Source organism: Quercus robur, chromosome 2, assembly GCF_932294415.1.
Source record: "Quercus robur chromosome 2, dhQueRobu3.1, whole genome shotgun sequence".
In the NCBI taxonomy this organism is placed as follows: Eukaryota; Viridiplantae; Streptophyta; class Magnoliopsida; order Fagales; family Fagaceae; genus Quercus; species Quercus robur.
In genome coordinates, this window is record NC_065535.1 from 50,600,749 (window position 1) to 50,621,259 (window position 20,511).

General features: G+C 36.2%; 1 protein-coding gene across 7 annotated transcripts in view; it reads left to right on the top strand.

The window, feature by feature from the left end:
- LOC126713904 (protein SWEETIE) overlaps positions 1-20,511 on the top strand; it is a 65,002-nt gene that overhangs the window by 18,323 nt on the left and 26,168 nt on the right. For 5 of the 7 annotated variants that reach the window (XM_050413850.1, XM_050413852.1, XM_050413854.1 and 2 more), the window contains 12 exons: positions 26-151; positions 2,061-2,164; positions 11,611-11,743; positions 11,807-11,916; positions 16,924-17,034; positions 17,124-17,291; positions 17,448-17,534; positions 17,694-17,787; positions 19,701-19,769; positions 19,856-19,978; positions 20,062-20,130; positions 20,239-20,343. In XM_050413850.1, the coding sequence (XP_050269807.1) occupies positions 26-151; positions 2,061-2,164; positions 11,611-11,743; positions 11,807-11,916; positions 16,924-17,034; positions 17,124-17,291; positions 17,448-17,534; positions 17,694-17,787; positions 19,701-19,769; positions 19,856-19,978; positions 20,062-20,130; positions 20,239-20,343 (1,299 nt within the window). The remainder of the gene's footprint in view (positions 1-25; positions 152-2,060; positions 2,165-11,610; positions 11,744-11,806; positions 11,917-16,923; positions 17,035-17,123; positions 17,292-17,447; positions 17,535-17,693; positions 17,788-19,700; positions 19,770-19,855; positions 19,979-20,061; positions 20,131-20,238; positions 20,344-20,511) is intronic. The other 2 variants (XM_050413851.1, XM_050413853.1) reach the window with 1 other exon arrangement.

Genomic DNA, 20,511 nt, shown 5'->3' on the forward strand with positions numbered 1-20,511 from the left:
GAACACTAAATACATTTATGTTTAGGTACGCGTCGAGGCTGCTTTGGCATTGCGTGCATTGGCTGAGGTTGATCCAACCTGTGTTGGTGGTTTGATTTCTTATGGGGTGACCACGCTAAATGCTTTGAGAGAGAATGTTTCTTTTGAAAAGGTAAAGTTTATAAATTATATGGGAAACCTTTGTTCTGGCTACCTTTTTTTACCCATTTTCTTGTTTATCCTTGTTTTGATTATATCTGGATTCATCTAATTAAGATTACAAAAAGTGAAAGTCATTTGGTTTCTTTTAGCTCTTTTTTTCCCCCAAAACTTTTTTATATTAGTCATAATGCTGTACGAAATTTACCCAGTTTGATTAGTTTTACTGCATCTAATTTGTGTTTTAGCTGAATGTTCCCTATGATTGCTAAGTTTTTAATCTGTTCCTGATCCTCACAGTATTTCTCACTCCTAGTAGTGACTTTTTCATTTGAGTGCTGCTTGGTAACTATATTCAGAGTATTTTTTCTTATGAGCTAGTAAATAATTTATTAAACATTGGAAAAAAGAGGAGCAACCCTAGTAGACAGGAGGTAGTTTTTTCTTCGATGAATGGATTGTCAACCTTGTGGTTCTGCTGTGATATTCCTCTCAGTTGTTTCTTCTACTAAATTCAGTTAAAAACATGTTGCCATTTGTGCTGTCTGAAATCAGGAGTGGGATTATATTAGTTTAAATGTGACTACTATAGTCTTTAGGACCAGTGGCCAGAATGAACGAGGGAGGGGAAACTATGTTCTCAAAATTATTAGTCTTACAATTTAACATTCATTCTCAAGAGATTAGCTTGGGAGATGCAATTGCATGCAGAAATGGTGTCCAGTGTTGTTTAAATGACAGTGTGTTTAGATTGTGTTCCATGTCATACTAGATATCCACTTCATCTTTGAGGCTCAGTTAAATTCCCCACCACAATCCACATCCAGTTGAAACTTTTACAAATGAGCTACCTTTCTGTCTTGCTGGTCTAACTGACCAAAAACTGAATAGGTTTCCTGTCAAGGATTATATGCGGATAGACAAGTAGATTGGAGTGTTGCTTTTCATCCTTCTTCTTGTTTTTCTCTTTTAGATTTGGTTGAACATCGTAGGTTGAGAACTGTTTGTAATTCTCCCTGAGTACCCCCCTGGTGTACTTAATTTTGTTTTTTTAATAAATTGTTTTTGTACTTATCAAAAAAGAAAGAGTAGCTTGAATTTAAATGTTTCATGAAATTAGTGGTGTTCCATCTATAATTGAACTTGGCCTTTGGGGTTCCTTTTCTGTATGATTTCTATTGAGTTGAATTAAGCTGGTAGTATTAGTATCGACTCGGGTTATGCTTGGAACTGGAAAGTAGAGTTGAATTTATGTAACAACTTAATTAGTTTTAGCTCAAATGGCACCAATGAGCTCTAGCTCACCTGACACCTCCTCTCCTTGCAAGTGCTAGGTAGATGGAGGTCATGTATTTGATACCCACTGGGTATGTGTATCTCAGTGATAAAAAAAAGGCTCTAGCTCTAATGACATCTCTTTCTCTTGTAAGAGTATGGTGGAGGGTGATGGAGGGAATTGGATGATTGATTTGTTGTTTGGAATGCTAGGTTGCTTAGAGAATGAAAGGTTAGGCTAGCTCTTTGAGACACACTCTTGGAAAGAATACCTCTTGGGTATGGGGTTTATTCACTCAAATTCCACTAGTTACAATGACGGTGGTCTTTATTATTTATAGTTACATATGCAAGCTGCTAATTGGCTAGGAAGTTAGTTACATGAGCCTGCCATGTGATTGGCTAGAGCCTAACAGACTCATCTAACTGATAGGCTATTGTACTTATCACTAACAATCTATTAGTTAATTAACTTTGTTACAAGTGATAATGGTTGTTACAAGTAAAATGAACTACTATCATACAACATAAGCACTACTACACCTAGCTTTGAATTGTAGTGTGTTTGATATATCAAAAGCTTTTGATTGATTTCTGCCTTTGCAAGCAAAATATGTTTGATTAATTGGCTTGTTATGTTTTTGTAGGGAAGCAATTTGCAATTTGACCTTGATTCTTTGCATGGGCAAGCTACTGTGTTGGCAGCCTTGGTTTCTATTTCACCAAAGTTACCTCATGGTTATCCAGCTAGGTACTGGTCTTTGTTTTGTTATGTACTTTCAAGACACATGAATATATACTTATACAAAATTTATATTAGTTATATCGTAACATATTTTTGGGTTATGCTTGGACTAATGGCATGGTGTTAGTCGTCTTACGAGGTTTTAAAACCAATTGGAATCCTTTGTACTTCTTGTTTTGGCATAACTATAATTCTTTGAATTCTAGGATCCAAACTGATGCTCTCCCAGCTATTGAATGTGCATAAACTATTATTTATTTGAAAAGTAAAATAATCTATTAGAAAAGATGATCCAAAAAATCAACATTGGAATTGCATGATACACCCCCCACCCCCAAAAAAAAAAAAATTATAGTACAATATTCAAACTAGATCTCAAAAAACTATTCTTAAATTCCTGCATAGATTTCTTTTCATTCTGAAAAGTCTGGTAATTTCTATGTCTCCATATAATCCACAAGATGCAGTGAGGAGTAGCTTGCCAAACATCCTGGTTTTGAGGCCTACCACATGCTCCTCTCCAAATGATCAACAAATCTATCACTTGCCTTTGAATCTCTCAAATTAGTTCCAAAGCTGTGTGTTCAAAATATCTTAACGCTCGAGCTATATGACAATGCTAACAGGTGTTTTACTATTTCACAGCTACACTTGCACATTATACATCTATTAATGACCACCAGCTTCCTTTTGATAAGTTTATCCGTGGTTAGTATGGAATTCCAGGCTGATGTCCATAAGAAGAATTTTTTTTTGATAGGTTAAAATCCATAATAAGAATATTTATTAGAATAGATTAGGGGCTGCTTTTGTCTTTTTTGTTTCTTCTTTTCCTTGTTCACTACCGTGAACTCTCTGAGTTTCTCTTGCTTTTCTTTTATCAATAATATTCTCTTCTTACTTATCAAAAAAAAAAAAAAAAAAAATATAAAATCAAAACTAACGAGTAACTGCATCACAAATAATCATTTAAAACTAAAGCATATCCCAATATCACAAATAATCAATCACAATATGTCAAAAAAAAAAAAAAACCACAACAACTAATAAGTTTATATACCTAGAGTTTGAAGGGTATATTGGTAAAATGTCATTTAATTAAACGGGTCAAATGGGTTTTATGTGTTGAACGCTAACCCAACTCGTTTATTAAATGGGTCAGTCGTGACACGACCCGAATATGACATGAACCCATTAAGTCTCAACCCATAACCTGCTAGTTTCGTGTCGGGTTCATGGGTTGTGTGCAATTTTGTCACCTCTACCTTAATCTTCCATATACTTTCCAAGGAAAAGGGGTACTGTCCTTATCATCTCAATCCCTCCTACGTTTAGTGGAATAGAGAAGGTTAGTAAAAGATAATACAGCTTCCAACTCCCAAAGTCCTAACCCTGCTGAGTTCTTATGGAATTAATTTGCCACTGCAATTGATCATTGAACTAGTACTTATGATCAGTCACCAAAGCCTCCTTATTACAAGCCATGCGAATCAATTGTGAAAGTCACCTTCAAAGGTTGCTCACCGCACCATATATCATGCCAGAAATGAATTTATGTGCTGTCACCCACTTCAAATTTAGTAAAACGAGAAAACATTCCCCAACCCCTCCTGACTGATAAATTTCCATAAACTTATCCTATGAGGACCACTGATCGTACAGGAAGCCAACCTTCACCCAACTGCCATATTTTTTCTCCAGTAACTCTCTCCAAAGAGCCTCCCTAAATGATGTCATGTATCTATAGTTTTATTAGACCCTTAAATTTTCGAAATTGTACATGATCTTGATATAAGGGGTATTGTTGGAAAAATGCTGTGCAAGAAAATTCTAGGAATTACAGTTTTGATTCATATATATCATCCCTTCTTGTTATTTTATTTTATATATATATATATATATATATATATTCAAATCTACTATGATCAGTTGATTTTGAAACATGAGACAAAGAAGAGTGAAGTGATATATGTACGAGACTTATTAATTATAAAATTTAATGACGATATTTTTGAATTTTAGGCGGATGAAGAGTGGTAAGGAAGCTGCTAAATTGTGTTTAAATTTCTGAAAACCATGTATTTTTTTACTTGTACAATGTTTTGTTTCGGATAATATTGTTTCATTTATATATCCCTAATGCCTTAGCTTGGTTTTCCCTATTCTTGTAATTTCTATTTCTCCCTTCTTGAAGGATTTCTTACTAAAGTTCAATGTTCTCACCAAAGTACAACAAAGTTAATTGTAGTATAGCTCTCTAAATTGACATGCATGAGCTCCTAGAGATGGTTTTGTATACATGCCATGTTGGGAAAGGTCAATTTCATGTTTTCCAATATCAAAAGCTGTAGGTGCTAGAGAATAATTGATTAAGTAGTCTATATGATAGATGTGTACTGGTACATGAAGGATATGTGATGTGGGAGACGCAAGAATATTTTTATTTAGTATTATTTATGTTTGCAAGTCAATTGTATTTTTATGTTTTAGGTCCTAGTAGTTTATTAGGCTATTAGTATTTTAATTTGGAAGCAAGGTTATTCTTGTAATAAGGCAATTAGGGTTTCCTCCTATTATACTCCTTTTGGAGAGAGTTGATATTTTGATGAATAAAAAATGGCCGTTTGGTCTCTCTTTGGTCTGGTGTTGACTCGAGTCCACCCTAGGTGCTGATTCCTGGTGGTTTCCCCGCTTGGTGTTAACTCCAAACCAGGTTTAGGTGCTGATTTCTAGGTCATATCCATTCATTTTTACGTTATTTAGTTTTGTTCTGGTTGTCTTGCGTCAGTTTTGGTATCAGAGCAAACACCGATCTGTTTGAAGCATCACTGTAGTGAAAAATGACATAGGACATCGATCTGGTGGTTGTCCTGTGTCATTTTTCTGTTGTTTAGTTTTGTTTTGGTTGTCTCTGTCATTTTTCTACTTGGTACAAGAATGTTGTCATACAGTTATGTTTCCCATTAAAAAACCTAGACTTTGAAGCCAACCAAAAACCTCTAGTCTAGAACCCACATTCAAGTCTCCAAATCCCTTGCAACCACTAAGAGAGTAGAGAGATAAGAGCCCATCGCTGCCGTCGCACCACACCACCACCACCAACAAATGCCCCGTCAGATCTGGTCAAATTCTTTCATGAAGTTTGCTTAGCACACCACCACCATCACCTCTGTTCCGCGCTGCCACAAGCCCACCAAACTCATGAGAGCCGTGGTCGAGACTTCGCCGAACCCAACTGCGACACCAAGCTCAATCCGATCATGTAAGGTAACTTGTAAATAGCCTGTAAGGTAACTTGTAAATAGCCTGTGTTAAAATCCTAAAATCCCAGCACACTTCTCTTTGCAATACCCAATCCATATGACCTCACGTGATACATAACTTGTGACCGACCCATTAAACCTAGCACAAACCCGTTAAAAAAAAAAAATTCTTTACTTGGCCCATTTTTCCCTTTAAAAGTCCACCCATCGGCCCCATTTCCTAACAAACGCAAGCCTAAGCCTATTGTTTGACAACCCAGTACTATACCGAAACATAAAACCTTGCCTGACCAAAAATAAAAAGGTAGAAAATTAAGTTTTAGTCTTTGTGTACTGTGCCTCTAAGTTGGAGCTGCAAAATGACTTCCTTTGATAGAGAACTTGAGAACCAGCTTAAGGATAGAGAATTTGAGAAGCAGATTAAGGAGGCTGGGAATAGACTCCTTAACACTCCTTCCTCCATTGATGATCTTCTCACTCTTCTTGATAAAGTTGAAAATTTGTTAGCATATGTGGAGCAATGCGAGATGCACTTTTTCCCTCAGTGAAGGCATTGATCACTAATAAACTTTTGAGACATGCTGAAATGGATGTGAAGGTTTCAGTTGTATCTTGCTTTATTGAGATCACAAGGATAACAGTACCAGATGCCCCATATAAGGATGAGCAAATGAAAGAAATATTTCAGTTGATTGTGGTAGCATTTGAAAATGTCTCATGTGTCTACTTGCTCTTATAAGAAGGTGGTATCAATTCTTGATACCATTGCAAGGGTCAACTTATGCTTGGTGATGCTGGATCTTGAGTGTGATGCATTGGTTGTTGAGATGTTTCAAAGTTTCTTGAAGATAATTACGTCCAACTATCCACTTGCTGTACTTTCAGTCATGGCAACAATTATGAATCTGGTCATAGATGAAAGTGAAGACATTTCCTTGGATCTTCTTAGTTCAGTTTTTGCTAGTGTAAGAAAGAAAAATCAAAATGTTTCACCTATGTTGTGGAAATTGGGGGAGCAAATAATCACTAGGAATAACGCCCAGCTAGCAAAAGATAATGGCACCCACTAAAAAAAAAAACGCAGTAAGCTTGAGGGTGCGCATGATGTGAAAGTTGAAGTTGTTGAATGTGCTTCTGATCAACCCTCCATGGTGCTAGAGGATCTACATCTTGGTGAAGTCGAAGAGGTTAAAACCACTGTTTCCTATAGTTCATAAGGTCCAAGATGAGATTATATTGATTCCACGCATTGATTTGGTTATTCCAAATGAGTTTGATGTGGTGGAATTCAAGGTTTTTCTTTTCCTTGTTCTCCCTAAGGTGATTCCAGAATTGAAGGAAGTGTTACTTGTCAGCATCCTAATCCCTCAATGCTTTAAAACTCGAGGTCGAGTTTTCTCCAACTAGAGGAGAATAATGCGGGAGATGCAAAAAGTTTTTTATTTAGTATTTTTTATGTTTGCAAGTCAATTATATTTTTATGTTTTAGGTCCTAGTAGTTTATTGAGATATTAGTATTTTAATTTGGAAGTAAGGTTATTTTTGTAATAAGACAATTAGAGTGTCCTAGTCAATTAGAACTAGGGTTTAGCAATCTTTTATAAGCAACCTATTGTACTCCTTGAGGAGGTAGTTGATATTTCGATGAATGAAAATATGGCCGTTTGGTCTCTCTTTGGTCGTGCTAACTCCTAGTGGTTTCCTCGCTTGGTGTTGACTCCAAGCCAGGCTTAGGTGCTGACTTCTAGGTCATTTCCATTTATTTTTCCGTTGTTTAGTTTTGTTCTGGTTGTCTTGCATCAATATGTTAGAGTTACCCATGTTATTTTATATTCACATGTTATTTTATAGGACATAGTTCAGTTAAAGGCTACAACCTTACTCAATATCTTTTTATTGGTGATGAATTTGGACAAATTCACCATTAGATTACATGTTCTTCTTATATCTTCCATGCTTGCAAAATTTTTAGAAAATTAAAGATTAATAACTATGTCATCAATAAATTATTTAAATTGCAAGCTTTTGTAGTTTAAAATTATGAATAAAATATAAGCTTATAGATCATATAGTAAATAATATCTGATTGACATAAAATTTGACATATGTATTAAGAGTGTAAAAAACATGTAATTCAATGGTTAGATTTTCAAAATATGTAGTATTGTTTATTTTATTAAGGTTGTAGTCGTAGGCTGCAATTAATTTTGTAGCTAAACTTTGTCCTATTTTATATTAGTGTACGGTTATTCTTGAAATCTTGCCATATCAATCCAATATGAATGTGCTTAGTTGAGGGACTGATTAACGCAGCATCTCTCTCTCTCTCTCTCTCCACTCTTCTTGTTTCTCCTTCAAACCTAATACCTTATACTTCAACTTAACGGGTAATAAGTGGATATCATGTCTTTTATGGGTAGTAAGACGTTCTGCTTGCTTTGTGTCTTTTTTTTTTTTTTTTTTTTTCAATGATTGGCTGTCTTAGTTAACATTAAGACATGCAGGGGCTCTGTCTTGTAGATCTAAGAAATGCAAGACAGTGGTAGTCTTATAATACTAAAAATCCATCAGTGCTGTTCCAATGGAGGTTCATGATAAAGAGGGGCCTATGGCTGTTACCTATCAAAAAAAAAGAAGAGAGGGGCCTATGGTTGTAGTTTAAGTCGACTCGGTTGTGTAGCTAGCAGCAGCGAAACCTTTCTTTGATGACGCTATATTATCACTTTTGTTTTTGGTTCCCCCCTACCAAAGATCCCCTAGCCCTTTTCAATAAATATCTGTTTATGGATTGGGTAGTACTCAATGCAAATGGCACAGCCTGAGGGGTGCTTTTGTTATGGGAAACAAGGGTATTGGAAAGGATTGATTCTTTCGGGGGTTGAATTTTTCAATGTTAGCTAGGTGGAATAGGGTGGAAGATGGGTTTGAGTGGATATGCACTAGAGTCTATGGACCCAATGATGATAGTATCAGATATAACTTTTGGGATGAATTTACTTATCAAAAAAAAAAAAATTTGTGGGATGAATTAAAGGAGGTGCAGCAAAGGTGGAGTATACCATGGTGTCTATTAAGGGATTTTAATGTGGTTAGATTCCCTTTTGAACAATTGGAACGTAGTAGATTTAGCTCTGCCATGTTTGAGTTCTTTGAATTTATTGAAGAGCTTAACTTGTTATACTTATGCCTCTGATTTATGGTCCATTGTATTTAGTTTATTTGGTATCTCCTGGGTTATGCCTAAACAAGTGGTTGAGTTGCTTGCTTGTTGGCATAGAGGTGTTGGGCAACATAGGCCGGCATCTGTTTGGGGTGTAGTTCAAGTATATTATGTGGAAAATATGGTGGGAACGGAATATTAGAATCTTTGAAGGGGAGGAGCATTCTGTTATTGGGTTGAAGCACTCTTTTCTTCTGTCTTTATTTGAATGGAGGACTGCGTGGAGTGGTCTTGCCATATCCTCTGTTTTAGATTTTGTAGATTTATGTAATTTTGGGTAGGCTTTTGCTTTCCTTGTACACTCCCTGGGTACCAAGGAATTTGTTTTTCTGCTTCTTGTATATATTTTTTTTCAATAAAGTTTTTATTTAACGATTAAAAAATAAACTTGTTATACTTACCATTGGAAAGGGGATTGTTTACATGGTTTAGTGGTATAGAACCACCCTCTATGTCTCATATTTGATAAGATCTTAGTTTTGGGAGATTGGAAGGATAAATTTTCAGATGTTTCTCAATGGCTTCTACCACGCCTCCTTTCTGATTATAGTCTGATTTGGTTGAGGCGGGGGCATGGTGCATGGAAAGAGTCCTTTCCGATTTGAGAACATGTGGCTGAAAACAAAAGGATTTGAAGAGAAAGTAGGGGCTTGGTGTAGTCGGTATTCTTTTTGAGGTCCCCCTAGTTTTGTTCTTGCCTAGAAGCTAAAAGCTCTAAAGGAGGATCTAAAAAGATTAAACAAAATGGAATTTGGGAATGTAGGGGTTAATAAAAAGAGGTTGTTGGGTGAAGTGTCGAGGTTAGATGAGAATGAAGGCTTGCATGGACTTACCCTGGAGGAGAAGCATAAAAGAGAGGAGGTAAAAGATGAGATTGATCATCTTATTTCCTTGGAAGAGATAGCTTGGAGAAAAAAATCAAGAGCTATTTGGCTGAAAAAAAAGAGATAATAACACTAAATATTTTCACAAAATGGCTAATTCTCACTGAAGATATAATCATTTGGGGTGTTGGTAGAGGGAATAGTTTATGAGGAGGTGAAGGGTCAGGTGGTTCAATTTTATGAATTCTTGTATCAAGAAACATAAGGATGGAGACCAACGGTTGAATGGGCCTAATTTGGCTAGTATTGGGAAAGATGAGTGCAGTGTGCTTACTTGAGAGGCTGCTTGAGAAGGAAGAAATAACATAGGTAGTGTAGTATTTTGAGGGGGACAAATCTCCAGGCCCAGATGGGTTCAACATTGCTTTCATCCAGCATTATTGGAGGATGGTTGAAGCTGATGTGTTTGCTGTTATTGAGGAATTCCATAAATCTTTAAGTTCGAAAAATACCTTAATGCTTTATTTATATCGTTAATCCCTTAGAAGATAAATGCTATTAATATAAGGGATTTTAGACCCATCAGTTTAATTGGAAGTGCATATAAAATTGTGTCACAAGTGTTGGCTAATAGATTGAAAGGGGTTTTGGACAGTTATATTTGCACCACAAAATGCATTTGTAGGTGAGGTAGATTTTGATTTGGTGCTTATTGCTAAGGAGCGTGTGGATAGCTAGATAGAAGGCCACATTCTTGCCATTATTTGCAAGCTGGATATAGAAAAAGCTTATATGATCATGTTAATTGAGTTTCTTGTCTATTTATTGGAGAGGATGGGATTTGGTAAAAAATGAAGAGGTTGTACTTATCGAAAGGGGTTAGATGACATGTCTGAAGAGCATACTTTCTAGCATGCCTACATATTTTTTTTTTAATCTTTTTTCCCCATTCCCACTAGTGTGGTGAATAGAATAGAGAGGTTACAAAGGAATTTTTTGTGGGTCATTTAGGAGAGGAGTTCAAACATCATTTGGTTGGATGGGATAACTTGTGTTCTCCCATGGCTAGTGGAGGGTCAGGTATTCAGAAACTTACCATGTTGAATCAATCCTTGTTGGGTAAGAGGTTATGGTGGTTTCAGTTGGAGAGAGACTGATTGTGGAGATGGGTAGTCACTGTAAAATATTGGGGGGGGGGGGGGGGGGGGGGAGTGGGGTGGGTGGTATTTGAAACCTGTCCAAGGTGCTCATGGTTATGGGTTGTGGAAAAGTATTAGAATGCTTGGAGATTGTTTTATGCAGTGCATTCAATTTGACGTGGGCTGTGGTAATCGTATCTGTTTTTGGCATGATTGTTGGTGTGGAGATCAACCTTGGAAGATGACATTTCCACTACTATTTGAAACAGTTGTGGATAATGATGCTTATGTGGAATTTTTATTGGAGAGATCAGAGGTGTTGGGGCTTGTGATTCCTAAGAAATTTTAATGATTGGGAGATTGATGGGGTAGCTTCATTCCTCCATTTGTTAGAATCTCATTTTCCCATTAGGGAGGGGGAAGACAAGATGAGATGGAAGTTACGAGGTAGTGGGGAATTCATTGTACGTTCTTTTTATGAGTATGGTTCAACCCCTATGTCCTTCCCTTGGAAAGCCATATGGAGGGTTGAGGCCTCTCGAAGAGTGTCTTTTTTGTGTGGATAGTGGCATGGGGGGAAATTCTTACTCGTGATAACTTTATCAAGAAGGGTTATTTAATGGTGAGTTGGTGTTGTCTGTGCTGTTGTCATAGGGAGATTGGACCACCTTTTGATACATTGTAGTGTGGCTTTTGATCTTTCATATAGTCCATTTATTTGTAGATATTTTTTCATGACGTAATTCTTAAGGCTACTTTGTGTCTTTTTTAATGAAGTAGTCTCTTTTCAATAAAATTATTCTTACCTATCAAATATATATATATATATATATTTGTTACAACTTTGTTGCGCTAGTGCCCTGAATTTGCATGTTGTAGGCATGCCATTTTTCTTGCAGTCACCATGTTAGATAACAAATGATTGAAATGTTTATTGTCACATGAAGATCATTGTTCTTTTTAGAATATAGCAGTATAAGCAGTAGTATCTTGTTGTTTTGCACAGATTGCCCAGATCAGTGCTCGAAGTTTCAAAAAAGATGCTGACGGAATCTAGTCGAAACCCTGTGGCCTCCACAGTTGAAAAAGAAGCTGGATGGTTACTTTTGTCATCACTGTTAGCTTCCATGCCAAAGGAGGTACTTAGTCATCTCTCTGTTCTTTTGTTTGGTGTAAGAACTAAATGTGCTATTTTATCCCAGCAGGAGCTTGAAGACCAGGTTTTTGATATTCTTTCCTTATGGGTTACTGTGTTCAGTGGAAATCCTGCACATGAAATCGTGCAAACTGGAGATTTAACATTTAGGATACGGTAAGTCAATATATTGAGTATGGTGTAGTCCTGCACAGAAGCATTCTGCTTACTAGCTTGTAGGATCTGTAGTGAGCTTGTGACAATATATGTGTTTATGTGCATTACAATCTTGAACTATCTTGGGACAAGTTTTATCTAAGAGAAAATGAGGTGGTGTTGTTTTGAACTACTTTATAATTTAAGAAAATAATACAAGGCAATGTAGTTGTGATATATTTGGAGAGGAGAAAACTGAAGTGTCTTTGTTGTGAGTTTTATTCCTGCTGTTTGCTTTTTGATGTTGCTAAATCCTTGAGCCTGTGTTTGAAATGTTATAAGTGCAAGAGAGAGGTGGCTGGTAATAGCAGAGGACATGTAACTTTGAGGGCAATTCCTTTTTCGTTTGATGTGATTTATTTACAGTAAAAGAAATATGAGAATTTTGGAGGTTGTGGACATCCCATTGCAGAGACAATCCCATTGGAATGTGGTAATAAATTATTTAATGCTTGCTCTTGGGCATAAGCATAAACTGCTTAGCTCGTCAGGAATGGACGCCCCTGGATTACGATGTGTAGGGTCAGTTGCTCGTAGGTTTTATTCGCTAAAGGCGAGTCCAATGGGCTCTTCCTTAGAAAGCTTTCCTACTTTATATATATATATATATATATATATAGTGTGTGTGTGTGTGTGTGTACAAGTCCTAGCAAAGGTGTTCTAATAGATTGAAAGGAGTACTGGGAGAGATAGTGTTAGATATGCAAAATGCTTTCATTCAAGGGTGACAACTACTTGAGTCAGTTCTCATCGCTAATGAGTGTCTGGGTAGTCGCCTGAAGTTTGTTTGAGCTGGGATTTTATGTAAACATGATGTGGAGGAGGCCCATTTAACTGGGTTTTTCTTATTGTATTTGCTTAAATGGCGTGGAATTGGTTGGGGAAAGGTGGAGAAAGTGGATAGCATTTTGTTTTTCCACAGTTAAATTTTCGGTTCTGGTGAATGGCATTCCCACTGGTTTTTTTGCTAGCAGCATATGTTAGGGGGATCTGTTATTTGTGGTTATTATGGAAGTTTTGAGCCCGAACAGTATCATGAGGATATTTTAGTGGTTTTTCTATTGAATGTTTGATGGGAAAGAATGGTAATATCTCACATTTTCTTTGCAAATGACTCTAATTTTTTGTGAGGCCAATTCCGTGAATCTCCAGTATCTATGGTGTATTCTCATATGTTTGGGGTCGGAACAAATTTAAGAAAATTAGAAATAGTACTTGTTGGGGAGGTACAAGATATTCAGGAATTGGCAGGAATTCTTTGATGTAGTGTTTCTTCTGTCTTGATGAAGTATTTGGGGGTTACCTCTTGAAGCCCCATTCAAACTACAATCCATTTGGGGATCCCATCATAGAACGCTTGCAAAGGAGATTGGTTAGATGGAAAAATTGTACTTATCGAAAGGGTTAAGCTTACACTCATCAAGAATATGTTATCTAGTTTTCCTGCTTATTTCCTATCTTTCTTCCCATTGGAAGCTGGTGGGGCCAATAGAATGGAAAGCTCCAATGGGGTTTTCTTTGGGGCGGGTTTGGAGACGAATTTAAATTTCACTTGGTTAATTGGAATACTTGTTGCACTCGTGTGCTATGGAGGCTTAGGGATAAAGAAGCTATTGCCACATAATCTTGCCTTGTTGGGTAAGTGGTTGCAGTGTTATACTTTAGAAGATACAACTTTATGAAGATGAGTAACAAACATAAAGTATGGATTAAATATCAAGTTTTGGTGGTTGCATGAGTTGAGGATACCATATGGGGTGGGATTTAAGGGGTTGGAAGATTTTTGCGTGGTTCATGAAATGCCATGTAAGAGATGGCACCAAAGTTAGGTTTTGGTTTGATGTCTGGCTGAGGGGCGCTTCTCTTAAGGAGAAAAATATCCCAATTTATTTCTCATTGCATGAGATAGTGAAGCCACAAAGGAAGATTATGTGGAATTTCGTCATGATTAGCGGCATTCAAATCCAATTTTCAGCTGTGCGGTGCAAGATTGGGAAGTCAATGTTGTGGCCCAGCTGTTGGAGGACCTGTATGCAACAAAGATTCGGTCTAGGAATGCCAACAAGTTGTTGTAGCTTCCTTTGCCATGCAAGGTTTTGAAGTGAAGACCTACTACAGCGTTTTGAGAAGGGGAGGGGAAGTGCAGGCTTTCCATGGAAAAGTATTTGGAAAGTTAGTGTTCCACCAAGGGTGGCATTTTTTTCATGGGGTGTGGCATGGGGGAGGATTTTGACAATTGATAATTTAAGGAAGATGGGTTTAATTACTATGGAGTGATGCTTATTATGCTAGAAACTTGGTGAGTATGTGAACCATCTATTCTTGCAATGTGATGTGACTTGGGAGAAGCAGTCTATGATGTTTATCTGGTGTTTCTTGGGTAATGCCATTGTCACTGCAAGAGATATTTGTGTGTTGGAAGGGTTGGCTCGGATGAAGATTCAATGGGGGTATATGGCAGACAGTTCCGATGTGTCTCATATGGTGTCATTTGAGAGAGCAGAATGCTAGGTGCTTTGTGGGGCAAGAATTGAGTGCAGTGAAATTGAAGTATATATTGCCAAAATATTTACTTGATTGGACTTCGAAGTCTATGGAATTATCTGTTGTGGGATACTTGGATTCATGAAGTTTTCAGTAGCTATGTATCTTAACTCTTTGCATGCCATTTTCTTTTGCTTTCGTGTTATACTCTTAGTATACTTCTCCTGTACTTGGGTAGAACCCTTTCTCTTCTTTTATTTTTTCAAATAAACTTTACTATATAAAGACGTGTTCTCCTATTTTTCTTGGGGGCTTGTGTTTGAGAGAATTAAGCACTATTGTTTAAATGGCTTTGGTGTTATGGGGACGGGCAGATTGTTTGGAGAAGTTTGGGGTAGATTGATGTTAAAGGCAGTCTGCAGTATGAAGACTAGTAGCTATTATCTTTGGAGAAGTACTAGAGTTTTGGAGAGGTATTAGAGTAGGATGGGATGTATTTTCAGCTTTTGTTATTTTCAATGCTGTGGATGGAAGAAGAATTCATGAGATGGACTGTAAGACTTATGGTCAAGAGATACTAGAGAGTGAGCTTTCGATATCTTGTGTCAATTATTCATAAGGATGTAGAGATTGAAGAGGATGTAAATCATAGGATAAAAGCATAGTGGATGAAGTGGAGAAGTGCATAAGTAGTATCGTGTGATTGTCGAATACTTATTAAGTTAAAGGAAAAATTTCAAAAGATTTCTCAATAAGAAACTATGCTCTATGGTATTGAATGTTGGCTGTTGAGAAGCCATAGGTTCATAAAATGATTGTATATGAAATGAAAATGTTAAGATGGATAAGTGGAAATAAAAGGAAAGATAGGATTTGAAATGAGAAAAGTTACTTATGGCCTGTTTGGATGGAGGGGGAGTGGAGGAGAGTAGAGTAGAGTTGGCTAAAAATAAGCTAATTTTATGCTAAATCTACTCTACTCTACTCTACTATTTCTCCCTCTCCCTAAATCCAAACGGACCACTAAAGATGCAAGTAGCTGGAGATCAATTAATGCATTAGTGAGAAAGAGTGAGTTGATTCAAGTCCAAGGAATAAAAAAAGATAGAGGAAGACTTAAAATAAAATAGTAGAAGTAGTAAAAAATGGCATGTCAATTTAAGAGGTAAATGAGAGTATGACTTTGGATTGGATAGAATGGCAAAAAAGTATATGTGTTGCCGACCTTGATTAGTTTGTTGAGGTTACCTAGCCGAACCCAAAATTTTGGGACTAAGGCTTGGTTGTTGTTATATATGGACGAAGAATTTGGTATTGGCATGATATGTGGTGTGCAAAAATGTGTTTTCTTGTTTGGGCTTGGGAGGATGGTAGTTATTGTTTTTTGGAATCTTAAATGTATTAGAGCTTTCTGTGATTGGAATTTAGTGTGTAATAGAGGTTTTTTTTAGAGAGATTTGGTCAATAGAGCTACTAATAAAAGCTGCTTGGTTCTTTGGGAACTTTTTATAGAGCTTTGGAGATGATGCACAGAGTTGGTAGCAAAACTGGGAAACTGCTTTTAGTAGCTGGAAATGAAAAAAGAGGATATTACAGAAGTTTAGTTTATTCTGTATACTCATGGCAAATTTTATTTATTTATTTATTCTTGTTTTCATATTTGAATGTGTTTTGCAAAATAATGATTTTAATAATAGTTTGGCAAAATAGCTCTGTTTTTATAAATCATTTTGAAAAATAGACTTTTTCAAAAATTTAGTGTTCAAAACACAATCTCAAGGTTTGAAATTTTGGCTTGAAGACATGATTAATGATTTCAATGATTTTATTTTGAAAACACAATTTGCAGAAAAGGCTATTCTCCCAAATAGTTTTGACACATTGTATTTTGCCAAAAAATATTATTAAAATATCTTTATTTTGTAAAATTCCCCTAATTATTTTGTAATTGATGTCATTGTCATTTTTTTTTTTCTCTTTTATTGGATGTCAATGATCATCATCCAATTACCACATTCAATTACCAACTGATATCAATAGCAACATAATAATATTGCCAAAAGTGATTTCTTGAATAGTGTTAAATTTGGTGTGCATTTGGGATAAGCTGAAAATTTAAGCTCATTGTCATTTTTTTTCTCTTTTATTGGATGTCAATTATCATCATCCAATTAACACATTCAATTACCAACTGATATCAATAACAACAAAATAATATTGCCAAAAGTGATTTCTTGAATAGTGTTAAATTTGGTATGCGTTTGGGACAAGCTGATAATTTCAGCTTATTTTTGCTACTCATGGGTCTCACTGCATTTTTTGGTATTATTCATGGGTTTTACTGTATTATTCAGTTAACTTTTACCTTTATCTACAGTAGTTTCAATAAAAAGTTTTCAGTTTCAGCTAAATAAGCTGTTCCCAAATGGACACTTGATCTATAATTGTTTGTAAATCTTAAGTTCCCCTTTTGTCTTTTTGTAGTGTATGGTCTGCTGCAGTTGATGCACTCACGGCATTTGTAAGGTGCTTTATTTCTCCTAATGCTGCGAACAGTAGAATTTTACTTCAACCAGTGCTTGTATACCTCAGTAGGTATGATTATCAATAGTCTCAAATGTGTTAGGCCAAAAGTTCTACTGTTTATGCAGTAATAAAAATGTTCTAACATATCTTGGAACCAGTGCTTTATCCTACATTTCAGTGGCAACAGCTAAAGAGATGCCAAATTTGAAGCCTGCAGTAGACATACTTATAATCAAGACTTTAATTGCTTATCAGTCGCTGCCTGATCCATTGACATATAAGACTGACCACCCCCGGATTATTCAGTTGTGCACAACTCCTTTCAGGTAATGATTAGTTACAGTTTTTATTTACCTTTTTTAATTGGACTACTAATATGACTTTAACTTGAATGACTTTGACTTGCAAATTTGGAATTCTTTTTTCTCATTTTGTGAGACTGATTTGGTTCTCCATAACTTCTTGTTGGTTTAAAATGAAAGAGTTGCTTCTGGATGTGAGGAAAGTTCATGCTTGCGGTTGCTGTTAGACAAGCGAGATGCGTGGTTGGGTCCCTGGATTCCTGGAAGGTGTTTAGCTTTTCATTTCATGGGTCCTTTGGTTTTCTATAAACATTGTTGTACCTTGTGATTTAATGCATCAATTTTTTATAATCCTTTTTTGGCAAACTCAGATTCTATATTCTTTCCCACTTTCACAAGCTATTTGTTTCTTGTTAATTTACTTAGAGATTGGTTTGAAGATGAACTTCGGGCTTTTCAAGGTGGAAAAGATGGCCTAATACCTTGTGTATGGGAGAACGAGCTTTCTAGTTTTCCTCAGGTAATAATTGTTTCTCTTAGCTAAGGCCTGCACTCTTACGAATTGGAAGATGTAATTATCAGTCTCCTCAATATCATGGTAAGGTCCACCACATTCACTAGTGGAAAGATGAGAAACCAATAGTTTAGTTGTATGGGTACTACATCAAAGAAAGAAGGAAATAAAGGTTGGAAATAGAAGAGTGGTTAGTCACTAGTGCTAAAGTGTTTCTAGTTACAGGTTGCTATCTTGACGAAGCTATAGAAATATCATGGTTAAGTAGCAAACATAACCAACCATGAAGTGAATGTTGAATTTTGGAGAAAATTTTGGGTTAGGTTAATCGGTTTTATCTTACTCAATCATATGCTAATATGAAAATTATAAGTATGCTCTCACAAGGGGCAAAAATTTCATACTTAGGGTCTGTTTAAGATTCGCTTATTTTGCTGAAACTGAAAACTTTTTGCTGAAAGTATCGTAGATGAAAGTAAAAGTTAGTTGAAATAGTATACTGGGACTCATGAATAGTACCAAAAATTGCAGTAAGACCCATTTATAGTAGTAAAAATAAACTGAATAGTAAAATAAGTTGGCAAAATTAATCATGCCACACGGACGCTTAGTGTATAAACTATGTATTCTAACACTCCCCCTCAACCTAAGGTGAAGATATTTCACAAGCCTAGCTTGTTTTTTTGTAAGTATAAGTAAAGGATTTTAGTATGAAATAACTACCTCATGAAAAAAAAAAAAAACACAAGATAGCCAAAAGAATTACTAGGAAAAAAAGGGATTTAGTAAACTCTAATAGTACCATTTTAACTGAGACCCAAGACAATCAAATATTCACAAAGTAACCTAGGAAAATAATTATTCACCTGCATTTCCTAGACTTCCACATCTTCAAAAGTGTTGTAATTCTTGCTTCACATATTATGAAAAGCTCTACTTTAGACTTCTTTTGTTAAGACATTTGCTAGTTGCTCGCCTGTCTTCACAAATAGAGTATAGATAACGCCATGATCTGGCTTCTTGATGAAATGTCTGTCAATCTCAAAATCGTGATCAATATTAGAAGCTGCCTTGTTGTCACAATTTAATCGCATAGGCTCGTCTTTTAAACCCTAGTTCTCTTAACATTATCTTCACCCAAAGAAGTTTACAAATACAATGAGTCATTTTGCATGGAATTCAGGATCTGCAATGGGCCTGACTACAACTGCTTGTTTCTTGATTCTCTAAGTGACCAAATTTCATCGAACATAGGTATAGTACTGTAGTAGATCCTCTATTAGTAATAGAACCCAACACCCTCCCCCCCCCCCCCCCCTTTCCCAAAAAAAAAATCTGCATTTGTATGACCAGGAGTTTATTTCAAGTATTGAAGAATACAGTAAACAACATCCATATGAGATACTCAAGGTGAATGCATGAATTGGCTAACCACACTACAGAATAGGCAATATCTGGACAAGGTGGATGGATGCTTGTAATTTGTGTGTTTGATTGTTCTTGTCCCTAGTGTATACTTCTTGTATACTTGGGTGACACTTTTTTTGATAGTTTAATAATATTTTCATTACTTATCCAAAAAAGAAAAAGAAAAAATTAGTCTCCCAACTAGGTGTTGATGTAAAATTAAATGTTCTTTTCTGATGAATTTTATCCAATTATATTTTCTGTCATTCACCTCCATACTTGTCAAAGCTTCTGTTTTACTAGAGAAAGCCAAATTCATCCCCAAAAGGGATTTAGTGTACTGAACCCAATCTCACCCCTTTGGGAGGGAGCTGAAGCGCCAGTAGGCCAAGATGTCTTTGGTGTCAAAGTTTTCTTCTAGTGTTGTTGATACGTGTGTTCTTAAATTTCATTGCTATGTTTTCCTTGTCTCACTTAACTTCATAATCTGAGGATTTATTTTAACCATGAAGCCGGAGACAATAAGCAAGACATTGGTGAACCAGATGCTTCTGTGTTTTGGAGTAATATTTGCTGCTCAGGTAGTGGATGTAGTAATGGTTTGGTTTTTGCATGTTTTCTTCTGTATCAAAATGTTGTTGATGTAACCTGGATTTACATTTCCCAGGATAGTAGTGGGATGCTCGCACTTCTTGGAATAATAGAGCAGTGTTTGAAAGCTGGAAAGAAACAATCATGGCATGCAGCCAGTGTCACCAATATATGTGTGGGGTTGCTAACTGGATTCAAGGTACTCTTTATCCTACTTTGATCTATTCAAAGAGTCTTTTGTGGGGCCTTATCTTATAATCAAGATCTCTTGCTCTTGCTCAGGCTTTGCTTTCATTACGTCCCCAACCACTAGGACCAGAAATATTAAGTTCAGCACAGTCTATTTTTCAGGTATTAACTATGTTAGTGATAATTGTTATTGTTGTATTTGGCGTTGTTAAGACCATTGTATTGTTGTTATACTTTTTTTATTTTATAAATTTCATATTATTTTGGCAGAGTATTCTGGCAGAGGGAGACATTTGTGGGTCACAACGTAGAGCATCGTCTGAAGGTCTTGGTCTTTTAGCTCGCCTTGGAAATGATATTTTTACAGCAAGAATGGTTAGTTCCAGAGTCTGATGTCCAAGCAACAATATCATTTTGTTACTTTTGAAATTTTGTTAGTTGTTTTAAAATGCAGTGCCCCCCCCCCCCCCCCCTCCTCTTCCTGAAGTGTTCAAATTTTATATTTATCTCTCTCTCTCTCTCTCCATTATATGGCAATGAACA